The sequence below is a fragment of the Alternaria dauci genome, chromosome 4 (assembly GCF_042100115.1).
Source record: "Alternaria dauci strain A2016 chromosome 4, whole genome shotgun sequence".
Taxonomy (NCBI): domain Eukaryota; kingdom Fungi; phylum Ascomycota; class Dothideomycetes; order Pleosporales; family Pleosporaceae; genus Alternaria; species Alternaria dauci.
Window position 1 is genome coordinate 45346 of NC_091275.1, and position 19896 is coordinate 65241.

The 19896-nt window shown below is 49.5% G+C and overlaps 1 protein-coding gene across 1 annotated transcript; it reads right to left on the reverse strand.

The window, feature by feature from the left end:
- Positions 1 to 1296: 1296 nt before the first annotated feature.
- Positions 1297 to 4665, reverse strand: ACET3X_004689 (uncharacterized protein; the record flags this gene model as incomplete). The annotated part of the gene is made up of 4 exons (XM_069451249.1): positions 1297 to 1317; positions 1367 to 1895; positions 1942 to 4390; positions 4440 to 4665. The coding sequence occupies 4 exons, from the start codon at positions 4663 to 4665 to the stop codon at positions 1297 to 1299; spliced, it is 3225 nt and encodes a 1074-aa protein (XP_069306733.1).
- Positions 4666 to 19896: the final 15231 nt, after the last annotated feature.

The following is a 19896-nucleotide window of genomic DNA, read 5'->3' on the forward strand; positions in this document are numbered from 1 at the left end:
ACAATAAACCGGGTTACCTGACGACCCTGAACTATGCGCTGCGGAAAAAGAGTGATGGGCTCGAAGAGCACAATGCTGAGCTTCTAGCGACACTCTACGGAAGTAGTGAGGTAGACGAGAGTTGCTAGTCATAGCGGTGCTTATTAGCAGGTGGGGTGTATGCGTCCGTGTTGCGGAAGCTTGCCAATTTAGTGTTAGGCTAGGTCTGTCGTCTAAGTCACCGGCTGTACCGTGGCTCTCGACGATTACAGCCTGCTAGGAAGCTGCTGTCGTATTGCGATACAGATAAGTCAACAACACCGCAGGCTACAAATCTACAAATAACTACAAAGAAGAGCGAAACACATAGCGGCTTCCTCTCTTTTCCTTAAAGGTTGCCGCGCAAGGTGCTATTACCTTTGCCTGCGGAGAATAGTAACAGGATGCCTCTACACTGTGCTACTTCAGCCACTAATGCAATGTAGACTTCGCAGGCTCTATTCTCTAGTGCCTGCGTCTTTTTACTATTACGTTAATTATGTAAATAGTAGAGAAGAGACACAGTTAAGATTAAGAAACGGATTACATGCGACAACGATAGTACGGTTAATATTGGGGTTGGTGTTTTTCTGAATTTACAGTTAATACGAAATATTTTAAAAAATCATAACACTACGTAACGTGTATTAATCTCTTCAAAAGCTGTATAGGATAGAAGATGTATATAGTATATACGTGTTTTATAGGAGAGAAGATGTAAAATTATAGTGGAAGCTATAATAGCTTACTCTACACTGGGGACTCCTGTATAATAGTATGACATCGGTCAACCCATGCATAATCAGAACTACCAAACACGCATTGAATAAAACCTTTAGCATCGCTCCGTAGTCGCATTAACTCTGTACGTCTCTTCTCAAGAACGGAATCATAGTTGATCGCTATGTCGCTGTTCCTTGGGGAGTCTCGACGCCCACTAGTAACCCGAATCCATTGCAGTTGTCGAAGGAAGCGGTTGTTGCAACCTTTGTGCTCTACCCCAGATAGTACTATGTTAGCAATGCTTCTTACTTGGGAAAAGGGCCTCTCTTAGGGAAGTCTTACCAATCTTCTTCGTCATCTCCCGTACCGAAAGCACCCAACCATCGTCTTCCTCCGACGGGAAGTAATCTGGTCGAAGAGACCAGAGCATTCTTGTTACCAAGGCGGCCGCAAACATTTCAGAGTTCTTGGTTGGTCCTTTGGAAAACTCAGTCGCATTCACCGCTACAGTAGGGGTAGCTGAAGAGGATGCAAGGGTTAACACCAACATGAGCATTAGATCGCATTTTGGCTGACCTAAGCACTCGATGAGGCACTGACGTGCTCTGTGGTAGTGTTCACGAACCTTCTGATTCATGCCGGACTTTGAGAACTGGCCGTCCAACTGCTGAAAACCTTTTTCAACTAGCGGCGGGATGGCGTTAAAAGGGATTTGGCAACCAAAGTCGATAGTACTCTTTGTTTGCGAGCGCCGCTTTGCTTGGTGTACTGCCTCAATCGCTGCCCGCTTGAGGCTGCCCGGTCTCGCCGCTATAGCGGATGGGGCCGGAACGTTACCGACTAGCCGCGTCATTCTCCGGTAGCTCAATCGGCCATGGTATGAACCAGGCACACAGTCAATGCGGCACGCCGCTAGAGCTGACATTATGGCGCTGATCCAGTATTCCTCCTTCATCGCCTTGGCCCTGGCGTGTTGCACGGCAGCGCGTAACACAGTGAACCAGCTCGCGTTCTTTGAAAAGAGGTAGCTACTAGATTGGCCATGGCTGTTAACACACTCCCAGTAGAGCTCTTGCGCAAAGTCGCGTCGCGTCTGGCTTCTCAAACCCGAAGTCGCTTCTGGATAAAAGACAGGAAAGATCGACTCGTACTCCCTGTACTGTGTTAGCGGCTGATATTTGAAACGCTAATTGCACGAACCCTGCAGAGAAGGGGTGCTCGCTTTCAGCCCAACGCGTCACCTGCTCTTGCGCCTCCTGTCGTGCCTGCAGTGTTGTTAGGCTTACGCTTTGAGCATTGCCCCGTCCGCCCTTGTTCAGAGCGCGATAGAATTGGTGTGTTACGAAAGCGATTGTCTGCGGCTTCCACATCTCTTCGAGCACCTCTACTAGGAACTCTTCTGCGCCACGAGGCCCTTTACCTGTGAGCCCACCAAGCTCACGGAACCATACCTCGCTGTGACAATAAGCGGCAACCTGGGGCCCATAGTGGTGGCGAATGGAAGCAACGTGCATCATAATAGGTCGTCCATTGTCCATGCGCGGCCAACGCACTAGGTTAGCATGGCCACTGCCTTGCAGATTGAGCATGTTGGGGTCGATAAACGGCCACCCACCCTGCTCAATGCTTTCTATGGTGCAGAGAGGCCCGAGCACTGAGCCCACTAAAGACCGGGGGAACCCAGTAAAGCAGTAGCTGCCAAGGCGATCGAATGCGGCCACACCTTCCGCTAGGGCAAAAGGCAGCCCTTTAGAGCCAGCAGCCTTGAAGCGACGATAAAACTCGTCTGATGCGTGCGCGAACAGACTAGCAAAGGAGGAGAGAACCTTTGGAAAGATGCGTTCTTTGAACGCGAAGAGGACATCAATGTAGGTAGGTTGTTCCAGCGAGAAGTACCGGATTAGCTGGAGGATAGGTTGAAGCACTGTCGCAAAATTCCGTTGACCGTCAGCTAACTGCGACACCTGCACAGACAGAACTTGCTCCATCCTAAACGCGTACAGTTCTTCCTTTATAGCGGCTTTAATCCGCTGTTGCTCGCGAGCGAACGGTTGGGAAGACGTAGGGTTATCAGGAGTCTGTTCGCCTCGCAATTTCCGCAGTAAACGCTGCCGCTTCGCCGCTACCCGAGGGTTTAGGTTGCCATCCTGATCTGGCAGCGTCAGGGCAGCCGTGGCAATGCCCTTGGTAGCAAGTAAGTTGCCGGGGCTATGGCGTATAGTTCGCTTAATGTTGGAGTACGCCTGAAAATAACCACTAGTCAACACGCTCGCACCGTTGTTCTGATAGCTCATGTTGTCCTCCATTACAGCGAGCACGTTGTCGCGTAGGAATGCTGGGGGCTGCGCGGAGGAGAAGTTGCCGTACGATGGATGGAAGGCAAGAGGGTAGAAGGTAAAGTCGCGCGGGTGTTGGTATTGGCGAACAACGTTGTTGCGATTGGCAAGGAGGCAGCGCGCAGGTGCGAGAATGACACCGACGTCATTAGAGGCGTTAGGGAGGTTGGAAGATGCTATTGAGTGGATGTCGACCGCTAGCGCGTAGGAGACCGTCTCAATGCTCTCCAGTCTATACTTGTCCTCTAGTGCGCGTAGAAGATCCTGTGTGTAGTTATCAAACGGCTGTTGATGGTCGTGCGGCGGGGGAATTGGATCGCCTGTTTGTGTACCGCTCTGTGGGGGCGTAGCCCCCTCTGCGCCGCCTTCGGACCTAGCCGCCGCGTCTTCAGAGTTAGATAAATCATTCTGAGAGTTTGGTAAATCATTCCCAGAGTTTGACAAATCATTCCCAGAATCAGACGTCTCGCTATCAGAGTCAGACGTCTCGTCATCAGAGTCAGACGTCTCGTCATCAGAGTCAGACGTCTCGTCATCAGAGTCAGACGTCTCGTCATCAGGGCGCAACCGGGTTTCCTTAGGCAGACTATTGAGTTGCTCAGTAGACAACTCAATTGGAAGGTTCTGCCCGTAGTCATACGCATGGAACGCTGGCAGGTTCTCAGTCCAGAACGGATCCTGCGTGTTCTTGCGCACGTACTCTGGCCACCCTTCCATGAACTGCTCCTGGAACGTTTCCCACTTGACGATTGAGATCGATTGCGACTGGGGTCCATCCAATTTCCAAGAAGCCTCAACACCCTCTCCAAGTAATACGCCTGTAAGGAAGACTTTCTTAATGTACGACGTAAGGAACAGGGCATGGGAGGGTTTGAGAGCGCTGTGCTCAGACGCCTTCTCGCGGCGTTTGCGACGTTCGCTGCCTGACAGAAGAGGGTCTACTGTGCTATCGACAGGGTGCATAACAATAAACCAAGATTCGCGCGTTCCACCCTTTGCAAGACGGAAGGTACGATGCTCCATATCAAACGACAGTCCGTGGCTGTGTTTAGCGCTGTATGGAGCTCGCCAGTGTTTAAAGCTGATTGTTACGTGGTCGAAGAACGTAGAGAACTTCACAATGGGTTGGAGCGGCCGGCCGATGATAATGATAAGGTCGAGGTGGAACTCAGGGATAAATTTGTCCTCAGGCTTGGCTGGTCGGGACCCAACGCGCCTCGATCCGTAGTCTATCGTGTATCGCTTCTGCAGCATTCCAATAGCCTTACTGCCGTTAAATTCGGGGCTGTCTATCATCTTGATAAATCCCTTCACTACTACGTAGTTACTATATGCGTACAAGTAGGATGCTCTTAAACTCACCAGGTAGTCGGTGGTCACCTCCGCTGTGGTCAATAGCCCAGGTAAGTTGATTATTCGCTATTGCGTCTTCGTCCCCAAGGCTGCTCTCGTGGTATTCTTCTCCATCATGCTCGTCAGGTTCTCTATCGTGCTCATCAGGTTGCACATCTTGGTACAGGCCGTCCTCCTCTCCAGCACTGCTGTTATCGTAATCGCTATCGTTTTGTTGTGCAAGATCTAAAGACATGATGATAAGAACAGTATTATATAAAATAGTACGTTGGCTAAGGGCTGAGGATCTTGTAGGGTAGATCGATAGATGATGATCGAGAATCACAATATCCAGTGCAGAGGAAAGAGGAGAGGAACAGTGTCTATTGGGTTAGGGCTAGGGTCAGATACGGATTACTTCCTCCAAGCCCCTCGTTGTTTCTGTCGAGTCTTTTCGCTTGGAGAAGCACTGCCCTCTACAGCTACCTGGTCGCCAAGGGTGTGTTTCTTACGGTGTTTCTTTCGGGTCTTTTCGCTTAGAGAAGCACTGCCCTTTACAGCTACCTGGTCGCTAAGGGTGCGTTTCTGACGGTGTTTCTCTCGGGCTGCAGCAAGGTCGCTTAGACTCAAGTCCTCAATCCCCCTGTTTTGAACTTTGGTCTGCTGGGATGCCTTGGGTATGCGCGGCTCAGTTGAGGGGTGAGAAATTAGCTCTGGGGTAAGCTGGTCCGAACTCGACCGTGCTGAAACGCTACGTGCCGCTTCAGAGACTGTCAGATTGAGCTCTCTCTCTCTGCTAGACTCGGCGTTAGAGTGCCTTGCGGGCAGCGGAACCTCTTGACTTGTATTATCAGAGTCTTCTAGAGTGTGTCTAGACATCCATTCAGTGATTGCGACCTGAATTGTCTCTAGCAAGTCGTTTGCTGCCCTAGTAGACTGGAGCGCAGGTTCGTTGACGACTTCAGGGACCTGACAGATAGCATCACACGCGATTTGTGCGATTGTAGGCGTTCGCGCTATGTAGGTATCGCTTTGAATTAGGCACGCCAAGTGCTTGTTGTGCAAGGTTGGCCCTGTGAAACTGGTCACAATTGACAGCAGTTCTCTCCACACCTTATGCTGGAAGCGTGCGCCGTAGTTCTTGATCTCTGCACTTGGGTACTCGTCAATATAGCGGTCTAGTATAGAGCTTGTGAATGCTTCCGCATTTTGCTGTACGTGTTGCAGTACTTCTTGTTGGAGGTCAAGAGATTTTTGATCAGCCTGGCCGGCATGCCTGCTCTGCAGCACGGGCACTAGATACTTCCGCAGTGCGGGTTTGTTGTTGTCGCTGTCAGACACCTTGGCGGATCCGCTGTTTACCCATTGGCTGACGTGGGTCATAATACTCCTCATAAGCTTCCCCTCTTTCTTCGGGGTTTTTAAGAGAGCGAGGATGTTTGTGTACGTGTGTGTGGGCTTTGAAAGTACAGTGGAGTATAGCGCATGGTAGGCCTCATTGCTTAGAGTTGGGAAGAAGCCCTGCCGGCGCGTATGGGAAGGGCCAGGATCCTTGTCTAACTCCTCGCCAGGGTAGAACAGGTCTTGTACGTCATGGGGACTTCGTGCCTGGGGCAGGCTAGCTAGCGTGTTCCAGTCTGCTAAACTGGCGTCAACCCCATACTGCTTTCGAATAGATGTAGAGATGCGAAGTACGTTCTCAAACGCAGCGAACCAATGCTAGACAGTAGATTAGCAAGACAGGTCAGAGTATTTCGGCGGCGGGTTACACATACGTCATCTATCCGACAACTAGCCATCCACTCAAAAGTGGAGAGATTAAACGTTGCCTGCCCAATTGCGGTAGAACACCAACGCGTAAGCAGGGGCTGCCAGTTTTGATTTCTCCACAGGGTAACTAGCCGCCGTATTGGGAACTTGACGCGGCTACTAAGCTGAAGATGCTCTCTCATCTCTTTCTCAACTGACTTGCTTGAGCCTTGAAAGAGATTGGCGTTTGTGCAGAACAGGCTGGTTAACTCGGACCATATCTGGCCATGATTGTCAGGGAGCGTAATATCGGCCCGATTCGCCCGAAGTTTAACACGAGTGTCTGGTGGTAGCGTGTCTAAAAAGGTTAGGGGCTGTTGTTCACAGTACGCGCGTTAAGGGGCACCCGCCTTTATCGTAGATGCGGCACACCCACCACCTCTCCTCTTCTCCTAACTGCCGAAGGCGAAGATACTCTTTGAATGCCTCTACACGATGGTGACCCGTAATAAGTTCCGCTGTCCCTCCAGTCACGCTTTTCCAGCTCTTGAACGACGGCCATTCCAATCCTTCCTTATCCGCAAACGTGGCAGAAGTAACTGTGCTCTGAGCTGGCAATTCCACCTTCAGATGATGAAGCATCTGCTCTACGTGTTCCTTAGAACAGGCAATCTGCAGTTGGTGGCTAGGGTCTCGTCGAAGAATACCAGTTTCGTTAAAGATCTCGCAGAGGCGGCGCTGGTGTGCTGTGTCAATAGACCTATTGACACCAAAACTCCATTCTGCGCTAAGCGCATCGATTGGAAACTTCGCTATAGCGAGTAGGTATGGCGCAGCTTGTTCGTGGATAGGAGTTGTCTCTTCAATCTCTGGATCATTCGTACGCTGCCGTTTGCTGTTTTTGGTTAAAACGTTTGCTAGAGGGCGCTTCATTGCAACGTTGTTAGAAAGAACACAGAAACTAAGGTAAGTGGAAAAGAGATAAGAGAAGGTAAGAAAGCAATAGAGAGGTACTACACAAGGTATAAGTAGGCGAGAAGCCGTCTATTCTTGCATAGGCCGCTGTAAGTCTAGCGGTGAGTGTTAGTCACTCTCGCCCCCAAGGGCAGCACCTTACGGCAATCCGCGGCTACTATCTCGCCCCTGGGGGCAGCACTCTACGCCTACTATCTCGCCCCCGGGGGCAGCACTCTACGGCTACTATCTCGCCCCCGGGGGCAGCACTCTACGGCTACTATCTCGCCCCCGGGGGCAGCACTCTACGGCTACTATCTCGCCCCCGGGGGCAGCACTCTACGGCTACTATCTCGCCCCTGGGGGCAGCACTCTACGGCTACTATCTCGCCCCCGGGGGCAGCACTCTACGGCTACTATCTCGCCCCCGGGGGCAGCACTCTACGGCTACTATCTCGCCCCTGGGGGCAGCACTCTACGGCTACTATCTCGCCCCTGGGGGTAGCACTCTACGGCTACTATCTCGCCCCCGGGGGCAGCACTCTACGGCTACTATCTCGCCCCCGGGGGTAGCACTCTACGGCTACTATCTCGCCCCTGGGGGCAGCACTCTACGGCTACTATCTCGCCCCCGGGGGCAGCACTCTACGGCTACTATCTCGCCCCCGGGGGCAGCACTCTACGGCTACTATCTCGCCCCTGGGGGCAGCACTCTACGGCTACTATCTCGCCCCTGGGGGCAGCACTCTACGGCTACTATCTCGCCCCCGGGGGCAGCACTCTACGGCTACTATCTTGCCCCTGGGGGCAGCACTCTACGCCTACTATCTCGCCCCCGGGGGTAGCAACTTGCAGTAACTTGCAGCAACCCGCGCCTACTATCTCGCCCCTGGGGGCAGCACTCTACGCCTACTATCTCGCCCCTAAGGGTAGTACTCTATAGATACTATCTTACCCCTAGGGGTAGACCTCTATAGCTACTCTCTTACCTCTAACCCTATGCTAGTTATACTGTTTACCTCTATAGTATTTAGGGCTTCTTAGTTACTTAAGGCTTCTTAGTTATTTAGGGCTTCTTAGTTACTTAGGGCTTCTTAGTTACTTAAGGCTTTTAAGATTAATTTATATTAAAGTTAAAGTAAAATAGTAGTAAAGTTTATATTTATTTTATTCTTATAATATTATTAGCTATATAGTAATATAAATAATAAAACTATATACTTTAGAAATAAATCTTACTATTAGTAATAAAGGATTTAAAAAACTATACTAACTATTACTTAAAATACTTAAAAACTCTTTTTTTAAATAAAATAAAAAAAAATTTATTTTTACCTTAAATCTTTTATTAACTTTTAATAAATACTACTTTTAAAATTATTTCTTTCTACTAGTTTACTTAATTAAAAATAGCTATATAGTTAGAAGTAGTATATAAAAGGCTATACTTAAGGAGCTATTATATAAGTATACTATTATTTTATTAAATAAGAAAAGAAGTTAAGGAAAGCTATAGTTTAAAAGTTATTTAGGAAGTAGTAGCTTAGAGTATTATTTATTTAGTATACTAGTATAGAATCTAAGTAAACTACTTACTACTTAGATTCTATAAGTAGTATACTTTATATATATAACTAAGATCCTATTAAGGAATAAACTAATTAGGCTTTAGCTTATTATATAGTAAGTTAATTAGAAGTAACTAGTTATTATAAAATAATAAATTATAAAAAACTACTTCTTATTTTTTAAATAACTATACTTAGTAGTTACTAATACTTTATTATACTTTTTTTTCTTAAAGAAAAAATACTAAATTTTTATAAAATATTTTTTATTTTAAAGTATTAAATATTTTATTCTTTTACTTTATAAATATCTTTATCTTAAATATAAGTTATACTCTTTTCTTCTTTTTATAAAGTAGTTAAAAGTTATTAAATCTAAGTAAACCTTTATATAAGAATATAGATAAATAAAAAAGTAAAAAAATCTTATTTAATATATTACTATATACTATATACTTACCCTTAGTTAAGTAAAATAAATAACTTTTTTTAAAAGGTTTCTTAATTATAGTAAAACTTTATAAATTCTTAATCTTTATTTAAGTTTTATATATAGTAGTATAAATTTCTTTTATAAAGATAATATAAGAAAGTCTTACTTAGTAGTAACTAGTATTTAGTTAATATAGCTTTAAACTATCTTTACTTATTACTTAATTAAATACTTAATAACTTTATTCTTACTTTAGTATTTATTATTCTACTTATTTAAATAAAATTTAATTTAACTAGCTTTATTTTATACTTTTTCTTTATTTATTACTTTATTATTATAAAGTAAAAGTAGTCTAGTTTTATTACTTCTATAGTAATATTATTAAATAATAAATAAGAAAGAAAAAAATTAATTATTATAAATATATTTAGTAGAAAGTATATTTTTTAAAGATATAGTAAAAGGATTACTAACTATTTATACTAATAGATATATAAATTTTTAAAAGATTAGGTAATACTAACTTTAATATTTATTAAAAGTTACTATAATATAAACCTTAACTTACTATAATATAAACCTTAACTTACTATAATATAAACCTTAACTTACTATAATATAAACCTTAACTTACTATAATATAAACCTTAACTTACTATAATATAAACCGTAACTTGCTGTAACATGAACCTTAACTTACTGTAACATCAACCTTAACTTACGGCAACATCAACCGCAACTTACTGCAATATTAACCGCAACTTACTGTAACATGAACCTCAACTTGCTGCAACATAAACCTCAACTTGCTGCAACATCAACCGCAACTTGCTGCAACATAAACCTCAACTTGCTGCAACATGAACCTCAACTTGCTGCAACATAAACCTCAACTTGCTGCAACATGAACCTCAACTTGCGGCAACATCAACCGCAACTTGCTGCAACATCAACCGCAACTTGCTGCAACATGAACCTCAACTTGCGGCAACATCAACCGCAACTTGCTGCAACATGAACCTCAACTTGCTGCAACATGAACCTCAACTTGCTGCAACATCAACCGCAACTTGCTGCAACATGAACCTCAACTTGCTGCAACATTAACTGCAACTTGCTGTAACATTAACCGCAACTTGCTGTAATATGAACCTCAACTTGCGGCAACATCAACCGCAACTTGCTGCAACATTAACCGCAACTTGCTGCAACATGAACCTCAACTTGCTGCAACATTAACCGCAACTTACTGCAACATCAACCGCAACTTGCTGCAACATGAACCTCAACTTGCTGCAACATCAACCGCAACTTGCTGCAACATGAACCTCAACTTGCTGCAACATTAACTGCAACTTGCTGTAACATTAACCGCAACTTGCTGTAATATGAACCTCAACTTGCGGCAACATCAACCGCAACTTGCTGCAACATTAACCGCAACTTGCTGCAACATGAACCTCAACTTGCTGCAACATTAACCGCAACTTACTGCAACATCAACCGCAACTTGCTGCAACATGAACCTCAACTTGCTGCAACATCAACCGTGATATATCGTAATGTATAATACAACATACTATAGTACATATTACCAACTATTGTACCACCTATTGTACCTTACTATACTACATATTACAGCTTTATACACCCGTATAAGTTCTACATACAGTATATTATTACTTCTCCTCCAAAATCCTCTTCTGCCTTAACTCCTCTTCTCCCCAACGTAGCCGCAACTCTCCAGAACCGCTTGAAGTTCAGGGCTTTACTTCCAACCCATCTATTGTCAAACATATACAGCTGCATACGGTGAACTCAAGGTGTTTAGGAAACACACCTTTACCGCGATTTATTACAGTGTCTTTCAACAGTGTTGTGCTTGCGTCTTTTACCAGCACGTTTATTATTTTGATACAGTGTATTATCACTTTAAGAGGAATAGAGTAAGCGCATAAACTCTTACTCTACTACTTCTCTTCATTACTACGTACTGGCTTTCAAAGAACAAGAAGAGATCGATATTAGCCTAGTCCCACACTATCCTACTGGGAGGCTTGTCTTCCTTGATCTCCAAATCACCTCCAGCGTCTCTAGAACCTTTTCAATCGTACTGGTTCCAGTCGTGTGCTACGTTGCTGCACTGATCTCCACCGTGACCCTCATCATTGCCGGCGTGATCCTCATCATCGTCAGCGTGATCCTCACCCTCTGGCTTGTCCTTGGCTTCGTCTCCACCATCGTCGGCGTGATCCTCACCCTCTGGCTTGTCCTTGGCTTCGTCTCCACCATCGTCGGCATGATCCTCACCCTCTGGCTTGTCCTTGGCTTCGTCTCCACCATCGTCGGCGTGATCCTCACCCTCTGGCTTGTCCTTGGCTTCGTCTCCACCATCGTCGGCGTGATCCTCACCCTCTGGCTTGTCCTTGGCGTCATCCCGATTCCAGTCATCTCCACCGGAATAGAAAGGAATCCCATCATCATTTGGCTTGTCCTTGGCGTCATCCCGATTCCAGTCATCTCCACCGGAATAGAAAGGAACCCCATCATCATTTGGCTTGTCCTTGGCGTCATCCCGATTCCAGTCATCTCCACCGGAATAGAAAGGAACCCCATCATCATTTGGCTTGTCCTTGGCGTCATCCCGATTCCAGTCATCTCCACCGGAATAGAAATCAATTCCATCACCGTCGACGGGGGAGGCTGTGGAAAATGTGGGGAGAGGTCCGTAGTTGGCATCGGGAAACATCTTTATGGGCTCTTCAGTGGCCTGAGAGCCCGCAGCGAAGGCCTCTATATGCTCGGCGACATTGAACGGGGGGTTGAACTCGCACCAACCTTGAGCCAATTCTGGATCAACGTGCAATTGGATGGCGGATTTTCGGTCTAGGCACCATTTCCAAACCTTGTAGTAGGCGAGCTTGACGTACCGCTTGTCCTTGTCGGTCGCACCAGTGTATTCGGCGAGGACGCTCACAGGATTACCAACGATAACGAGGAGGGAACGCGCGCGTCCAACGGCTAGGAGCATTCGTGTGGTATGCTTGACGAAACCGAGGTCGCCAGCGTTGGTGGTGTCGAATACAATACCTTCCTTCTCGGCGCCCTGCATTTTGTCGACTGTGAAGACTTCGACGTCTCGCAGCTGGACGCTAAGTTTGAACAGCTCCTCCTCGTCAACCTGATTGGCTAAGTGCTCCATGAATCTAGCCAATACGAAGCGGATAGCGGCAACTTGCGCTACATACGGGGTGATGATAGCGACCTGCTTACCAGAAAACCCGCCAGCGATCATCTTGCAGACGGCCCGGAGGGTATAGGGAATGAAGTCCTTGTTGTAGCGAGACTTGGTGGCACCGACGATGTCGTGGCTACCTTTGACGCTGACGAAGATGACGCGATGGCCGGAGGAAATGTTGAACTGCTCCATCGCGATCTCCATGGCGCGAATGTTTTCTTCCCGGTCATCTACCCCGGGGGCCACTTCCATACGGCCACGAGGAAGGATGTGGTTGGTGAGAGCGTTGATGTCGGAATTGAAGCGGTACTGTGTGTGCAGGTAAATAGTGGTACAGCCGCCTAGCATCGCACGATGGAAGAAAGGTAGGTCCTGCTGATCACTGAAGACGTGACGTTCCTCCGAACCACCGGCAGCAGAAGGCTTTGGCTGATGGATATCGCCGAAGAACAGGTGGGGTGTTATGGCCTTGCGCTCGACCATCAGCGGGCCCTCGTTATTATAGGCGTGCGTGTACACGAGAGGAGCGAGCGTGCTTGACTCGCTTGACTTGCCAGCCTCGTCGTGATGAACGGCATACGGCTGCTCGAGCGTATGAGTACGCGGCTGCGAGATTACGTCGGAGGTCATGCCAATGGCTACGGCCAGTTGAGCGAGGTCCCTAATGATCTCGTTGGTGAGAGCAGTCAGTCGGCGCATGTCATCGGCGTCGAATTCTTGGCCTGAAGCATAGAGGTCGAGCTGAAAACGGAAATCGCGGTACTTTTTTGGTTGGGCGATTTCGTGTACCACTAACTCGTTCGTATCGGCATTACGCTCCGGCACTCCGGCGAGGCGCAGAACCCACGCACCCTCCGACAGCATTTCCAACTGAAGTCGCTTGTCGGTGAAAGACGACTTTGTCTCGGACGTCTCAAGAAGGATGCGGAATTGCGAGTCCACTGTCAGTGCGTCAAGGAACGCCATGGTCCGCCTGTCTTCACTGGACTTCTCCTGGTAAGCCGCTGCCTGCTCTTTCAGCTGGTCCTTGGTGAAGTGCTCTTCTTCGATGTATTCAAAGTAGGGCGGCTTCTCGTTCTTTAGCAGGACGTTGCGAGCAGCTTCGGACTCCTTGCGAACAACCGCTGTCTCCGTCTCTTTCATATGGCGTCGGATTACGATAGGGAAACGTGCCTGGATGCCAGCGGCCTTGAGCTCCTTCCGTCGCTCTAGGCAGGCCGTGTAGATCCTGAGCATAGCGTCGTCGAGCTGCTTGTTCAACGGCGACGTGACCCAGAAAGCAGCAAGGCGACCAAGGCCATGGATAACGCCAGTTTGTTGAGCCTCGTAGTGCGCAACAGCCAGAGCCTCGATGATGCGTGTCTTGCCAACGCCACCAGGACCTTGGATGAGCGCTACACCACCGGCAAGGGCGCGAAGCTTCTGCAAAACGTCGGGTTGGAGTGAGCGGTTCAGACGCTCCATGATGCTGTCCTTAGCACCGTTGTCTCCCAAATACGCGAACATGCCGGCGAAGTAGTCCACGATCTTGTCGTCTGGGAAGCGAAGGTAGGAGTTGTGGAGGATTTGAGTGACATCGCTAAAGGCATCGCCGCCTCGGAAGTAATGGTTAAGGGCGTTGATCTGGCGCTTGATTCCCACGGTGGCAGGGTTCAAGCGAGCAAAGACGTAGATGCCGCGAAGCTTACGCAATGCCTCTTCAGCTTCAGGCAAAGTACGATAGTTAAATGCACAGCTGTAGTGAACGCCCTCCTTGAACAGGGGCTGCTCGGCGAAGGATGCACCCAAGCGAGGGCGGTAGAGAAAGCCGCCTATGTAGCTAGCGGGCGTGATGCCTGCGGACGGTTTGATCTCAAATCGCCAGGTGTCCGCTTGCTCCTGGTAGGGACTGAACTGGATGTCCACGAAGGCGCCCTCGCGGTAGCTGGCGCCCTCTGGTACCCTGAGCTCGGCGTAGTATAACCGGTCACCGCCGCCGCGAACCTTCATAATCTTGGTGTCGGTGATCTCGAAACCCTTCTGCTTGGCGGCCTTGCGCAGTTCGTGGACAAGGTTCTGGTAGTGCACGGTGACGTACTGTGTGTTGTTCTGGAATGCCCACTGGGGAGGGACCTTGAATCCTTTCGGCTGCTTGTCGACAGAGATCTCCATGCCAGTCTGAGGGTTGACACGACAGTCCTTCCAGTAGAGCAGAATCGGGTCGTTCTTGTATTGAGCTTGCATCTCTTTGTACACGGTATCCATGCGCTCTTGTGCTGACTCTGTGGCGACCGTGAAGAAGTGCAGCACGGTGCCCTCGCCGCCATTCTCGAGGATATCGCGAGCACGATGGATGACTTCATCGAAGATCCCAAAGTTCTGGTGGGAGAAGAACCCCAATCCGTAGAGGGGGCGGGAGTTCAGAGGTTGTCCGTCAGGTTGTTCGGTTTGGAGGTCGAAGCGGAAGTGTAGGAGCATCCCTAGTTCGCTGAGTGCAAGCTTACTAGCAGCTCGCTTAACATCTTCTTGGGAAACCCTTGAGGTGAAGAACTCATCGGTGATCTTCATGGGAAGTACAGTGCAGTTGACGATGTTGTGGGCTGTCAGGGTAATGGAGGCTGCCCGATGAGCGTGGCCACGGAGGGTGATACTAGCGTCGTCGCTCGGATAGGAAATATCCATCTCTACACTAACGGAGGAGACATAGTGAGGGATCTTCCGAGTGAATAACTTTGTTGTGAAGCTAGGTTTATCCAGTGGTGGGGCCATGGTTTGGGCAGGAGGAAGCTCGTCTTTGCCATCCTTGGAGACGTCCTCCTTGGAGACGTCCTCCTTGGAGGCGTCCTCCTTAGGAGCACGAAACTTGCGGGTTTTGATCGGCTGGGGATAGAAGCAATCCGAGGCAACGTGGCCGAGACGGTTACAGCCGTTGCACCTAGGGCCCTGGTCTGCTGCTGGCTCACTAGGGCATTGCTTGGAGAGGTGCCCGTGACCACCGCAGTTGAAGCACTCGTTCGTGGGACAGTCGCGGTAGACATGGCCAACCTCGCCGCAGTTGGAACACGCTTGCTGTTCGAGCTTCTTGGGGCAATCTTTGGCCCTGTGGCCTGGTTCTTTGCAGGTGAAGCAGGCGTGCTTCTCTCGGTCAGGGGCGTCGGGAAGGCCTCCGAGCTGGACAGAGTCTTTGCCGGGTGCCTCCAAGACAGCAATGCCCTGGTCGTAGACTTCTGTATCATGCGGCGCCGACGTCGGCCGGTCATTGACCATGTAGTGCATGACAGACTGGTCGGCCATGCTGGACGATATGCAAAAACAGAGTTTCAACGGTAGGTGAGACTTTGTTTCTATACGGACAGCACATCGTTAGCAATCGATCAGCGGAACAGGAGGCCACAACAACTTACCGACAAGGGTCAATGGGTAGGTAGAGATATCGACGTTGAGAGTGGTTTGCTTTCAAGAGAAGCAATTCGGGGAAGGTGTCAAGTAGTTGGTGTGGAGGAAAGTGTTATTTGTGCAGGACTAGGTAGCGCGAGCGCGAGAGACGCTAACGCCAAGCAAATTTTGCGTTGCTCACCTTGGGTTGTGCGTGAGGAAGCGAGGAGCAAGATAAAGACACGTGAAAAGAAGGATTGGATGGAGAACGATAGGGACGCGAAGAGGATATGGGGATCACCCGAGTTCTACAAGTTGGTACCAAGAGACAGAAGTGGACAGCCAGTCGACCTTTGGGCAATAGGAAGATAACTATCGGACCGGCCATACAAATAAGCGAGGACATGCCAAGGTGAATGGGAGATCTAGCGAGCGTCAAGGCCACAGCAATGCGCAGCGTGTAGCCGGCTACGTCTTGGCTCTCTCCTTCGCGACTACAGTTAGTCCTACGGCTGGGTGATCCCCATATCTCTTTTCGCTTTCTTTTGTTTGGTTCTATCAACTTCTATGCTCGATTCAGTTCACGATGACGGCCAGAACTGCGTTTGGGTGATCCCCATGTCTCTCCCTACTTTCCCTGCTCCTTGTCTCTCTTCTCCCTCTGCTCGCTTTCTATACACTCGGGTGATCCCCATATCTTTTATCAACTTTCTCTGTTTCGCGCGTACGCAACGTGAGCCCGCGTCAGAGTCTTGTGCGCTGTACCCGCAATGCTCAACAGTGAGCGCTCACGCCAGAACCGGGTGGCTATACTATGCCCTACTCCTGGTCATCGTTCTACTAGGCTCAGTACGGGCGACGAGGCTAAAATTACTGGGAGCTTCCCCTTTCACTTTTCACCGCTCTCCGGCTGTTTCCTCGCGCATGTTGCCACAACACGAACGTTGCGACGCTCGCCGCAACACCACCCACCCACCACGTACCGCAGCATCGTCAACCTGCATACACCTTCTACCACGGGTGACTAGGATGGACGATAACACGCAGTCACCCGCCCATCCACCGGCAGGCGACCCCAGCTCCCTTAGCTACTCGGGGAACCAAACAGAGATCTTCCGCGGCTTCGGCATCGACGACGCCACCAGACAAAAGGAGATAGCCAGGACGATTGACAAGATTCTTGTGGACAACTACCCCGATGCACGCAATCGAGGTGCAGCAAAGCTCAGCGACACTGCCAATGAAGACCTGAACAAGAACCTACACGCCCTGGTCTGGAAGTCCGTACCCGACTTCCGCAACGAACCCAAGGCGTGGAGGACAATGGCGATTAGCAAGTTGATCACACATTCTCTCAATCGCCTGAGGAAGCGTAAAGCGGAAGGCGACCATGCTAAAGCCCCAACCCCCAACCCCTTGACGGCAACCTCTACACTCCAAAAGCGCGAGTTATCGCCAGAATCAACGCACAACTCCAAAGACCACCCACCTAAGCGCTCTCGATCCAGAACCGTTCCTACAGGATTCACGCCTACTCCGAACAACGACAAGCCTGCTAATCCTCCCATGCCAACCGCTTCAAATCTCGACACACAGGTACATATATGCGCCGTAAAGGATGGAGAGATCAGCGAAGTAGTCAGCATGGTCGAATTCAGTGACATATGTTGGGAGGGCATCCCCAACTGGGAAAAACTACGCGACGAAGCTGAGCAATGCTACGAAACTGCGCAAGGCCTAGGACTCGATGGATTCGACTTCAAGGGCCGCTTGTTTATCGCTCCAAGAGCAAATCAGCATATCGGAATTGGAAGCCAAGGTGGATTCAACTTTGCTATGCGAGAAATCCCAGCTGGCACAGCCGTAGTGTTTGTCACGACGGTTAGATTGAACGTAACCGACACGCAAGTTGCCTCCTCCAAAGTCGTCCCGCCAGCAGAGGTGCAAGATGGTCAGCAACAAGATGCCACCCACATGCAAGTTGCCTCCTCCGAGCCCGCCCCGCCAGCAGAGGTGCAAGGTGACCAGCAACAAGATGCCACCCACATGCAAGTTGCCTCCTCCGAGCCCGCCCCGCCAGCAGAGGTGCAAGATGGTCAGCAACAAGATGCCACCCACATGCAAGTTGCCTCCTCCGAGCCCGCCCCGCCAGCAGAGGTGCAAGGTGACCAGCAACAAGATGCCACCCACATGCAAGTTGCCTCCTCCGAGCCCGCCCCGCCAGCAGAGGTGCAAGATGGTCAGCAACAAGATGCCACCCACATGCAAGTTGCCTCCTCCGAGCCCGCCCCGCCAGCAGAGGTGCAAGGTGACCAGCAACAAGATGCCACCCACATGCAAGTTGCCTCCTCCGAAGCCGTCCCACCGGAAAGTAAGGAGCTTACACCCAAGACACTCAAGGAGATACTAGATTTGGCGGCCAACATACATCCATTATCCTGGTCGAGGGAAGAATCCACACCTAGCAACAGCGCACACAAGCAGCATCCTGTAGGTCCGTTCTCGTCATACATGTCCAGGAATAACAGCATCGCCTTCCCCCGCACACTTCAACCCTCGTCGTTCACACCCGTGAATCTGCTACCGCTCGCCAGACCTGCCAAACCACCGTCCAGCGCACCTAAGTCCTTTCTCAAGTTTGTCGAGACCTTCCCTTCTAATAGCTACCACGGTAGCGGACTAGACGACCCAATACATATCAGCGACGATAGTGGTAGCAGCGATTCTAGTGACAGCGAGTCTAGTAACAACATGGACATTCTCGTAGACGATGAAGAGGTGCTAGAAGAATGCATGTTAGACGAAGGCGAACCGGAACAACCCCCATTGAACGAACAAGCTAAGACCCAGGCAAACGCGCATTTCTCGAGCACTATGAAGGTGAAGATGGATGGTATGTCTGCTTTTGCGCACGCGCAAAAGTCGAACATAGACTTGTGGGACTTAGCCGCGCAAACCTTCGGCCTTGCGCTCGACGACCTCAAAGGCGACCAGATCAACCTCGGAACTGGGGTCGGCTTAAACCCAGATTTCCACCCGCTACCCCATCAGTTGGTCGGCGCCAAGGATGGCTTGGATGTCCTCGCCGGCGACCGAGGAGCACTTGTCATCGCCGACGACATGGGCATGGGCAAGACGATCACCGATGTCCTCATATGGTATCTCAATTTTGCTAGATCGTACCAGCGCCTCGGCATCAGCGCGACGCCAGACTTCCCCTACACTGCTCTCAAATCGAACGGAGACGAGATAGAGACGCCGAATCTGTTTGGATGCACCTACTTTGTTGCGAGTGCAGCAGGCCTTGAAACATTGGTACAAGCATGGCGTATGATCATGGGTGGCAGCGCCCACTTGGCTCAAGGATCAGAGTACAAGCCACCGAAGCTGATAGTCTTGCACGGTACGGGCGAAGAGATTGTACAGCGTTATGGCGGTGCGAAGAACAGCATCTACTCTAGCATGACACCAAAAGAGTGGGATGAAGTCAACCGTCGCCCTAACTGGTTGAAATCACGATTGGCCTATGGGGAGTACAACAAGGTGTGGAAGTTGAACAACCCGACTAAGGAATGGGCAAACAGCGTCCCTGAGACATCGGACTTCAGACCTCAAAAGACGAGCGTTAGGTTCTTGATAGTCTCAACTCGCGAGTCTTGGAAGACGAAGATCTTTGGCACGCTTGTCGATACCTCTGCGCCCCCTCAGTACAAGAGGCTAAAACAACAGTTAGAAAAGACCGACAAGAGGCATACTAAGAAGAGGGCGGCGTTGAGAGCACAGCTGAGCCTGTGCGCCAAGACGCATATGGACACTTCACGATTGCCTGCGCTTGATGGTCTCGGCCCTTGGCAGGCTCGTCGCATGCAAATATGGACAGACGACAAAGGTGTGAGGGTCGAGGTGTGGTTGGTCACATTCGTTGGTTGCGCTGCAATAATCATGGTCGACGAGCTGCATACCGCCCCGGGTACAAAAACTCAAACCTACACCCACATCATCGACCCCATTTTGGACTACAGGCCCAATGATCATCGTACTGGTATAGTAGGTCAGACGGGCACAGCTCTCACGAACGGGGTCGACCTGGTGTTAGGATTCGCCGACCACGTGATCCAGCGGTTAGTACAAAAGCAGTCCACCGATCCAGGCGCCAAAGCTTTAGCCAATTTGAAAGGGGTAGATTGT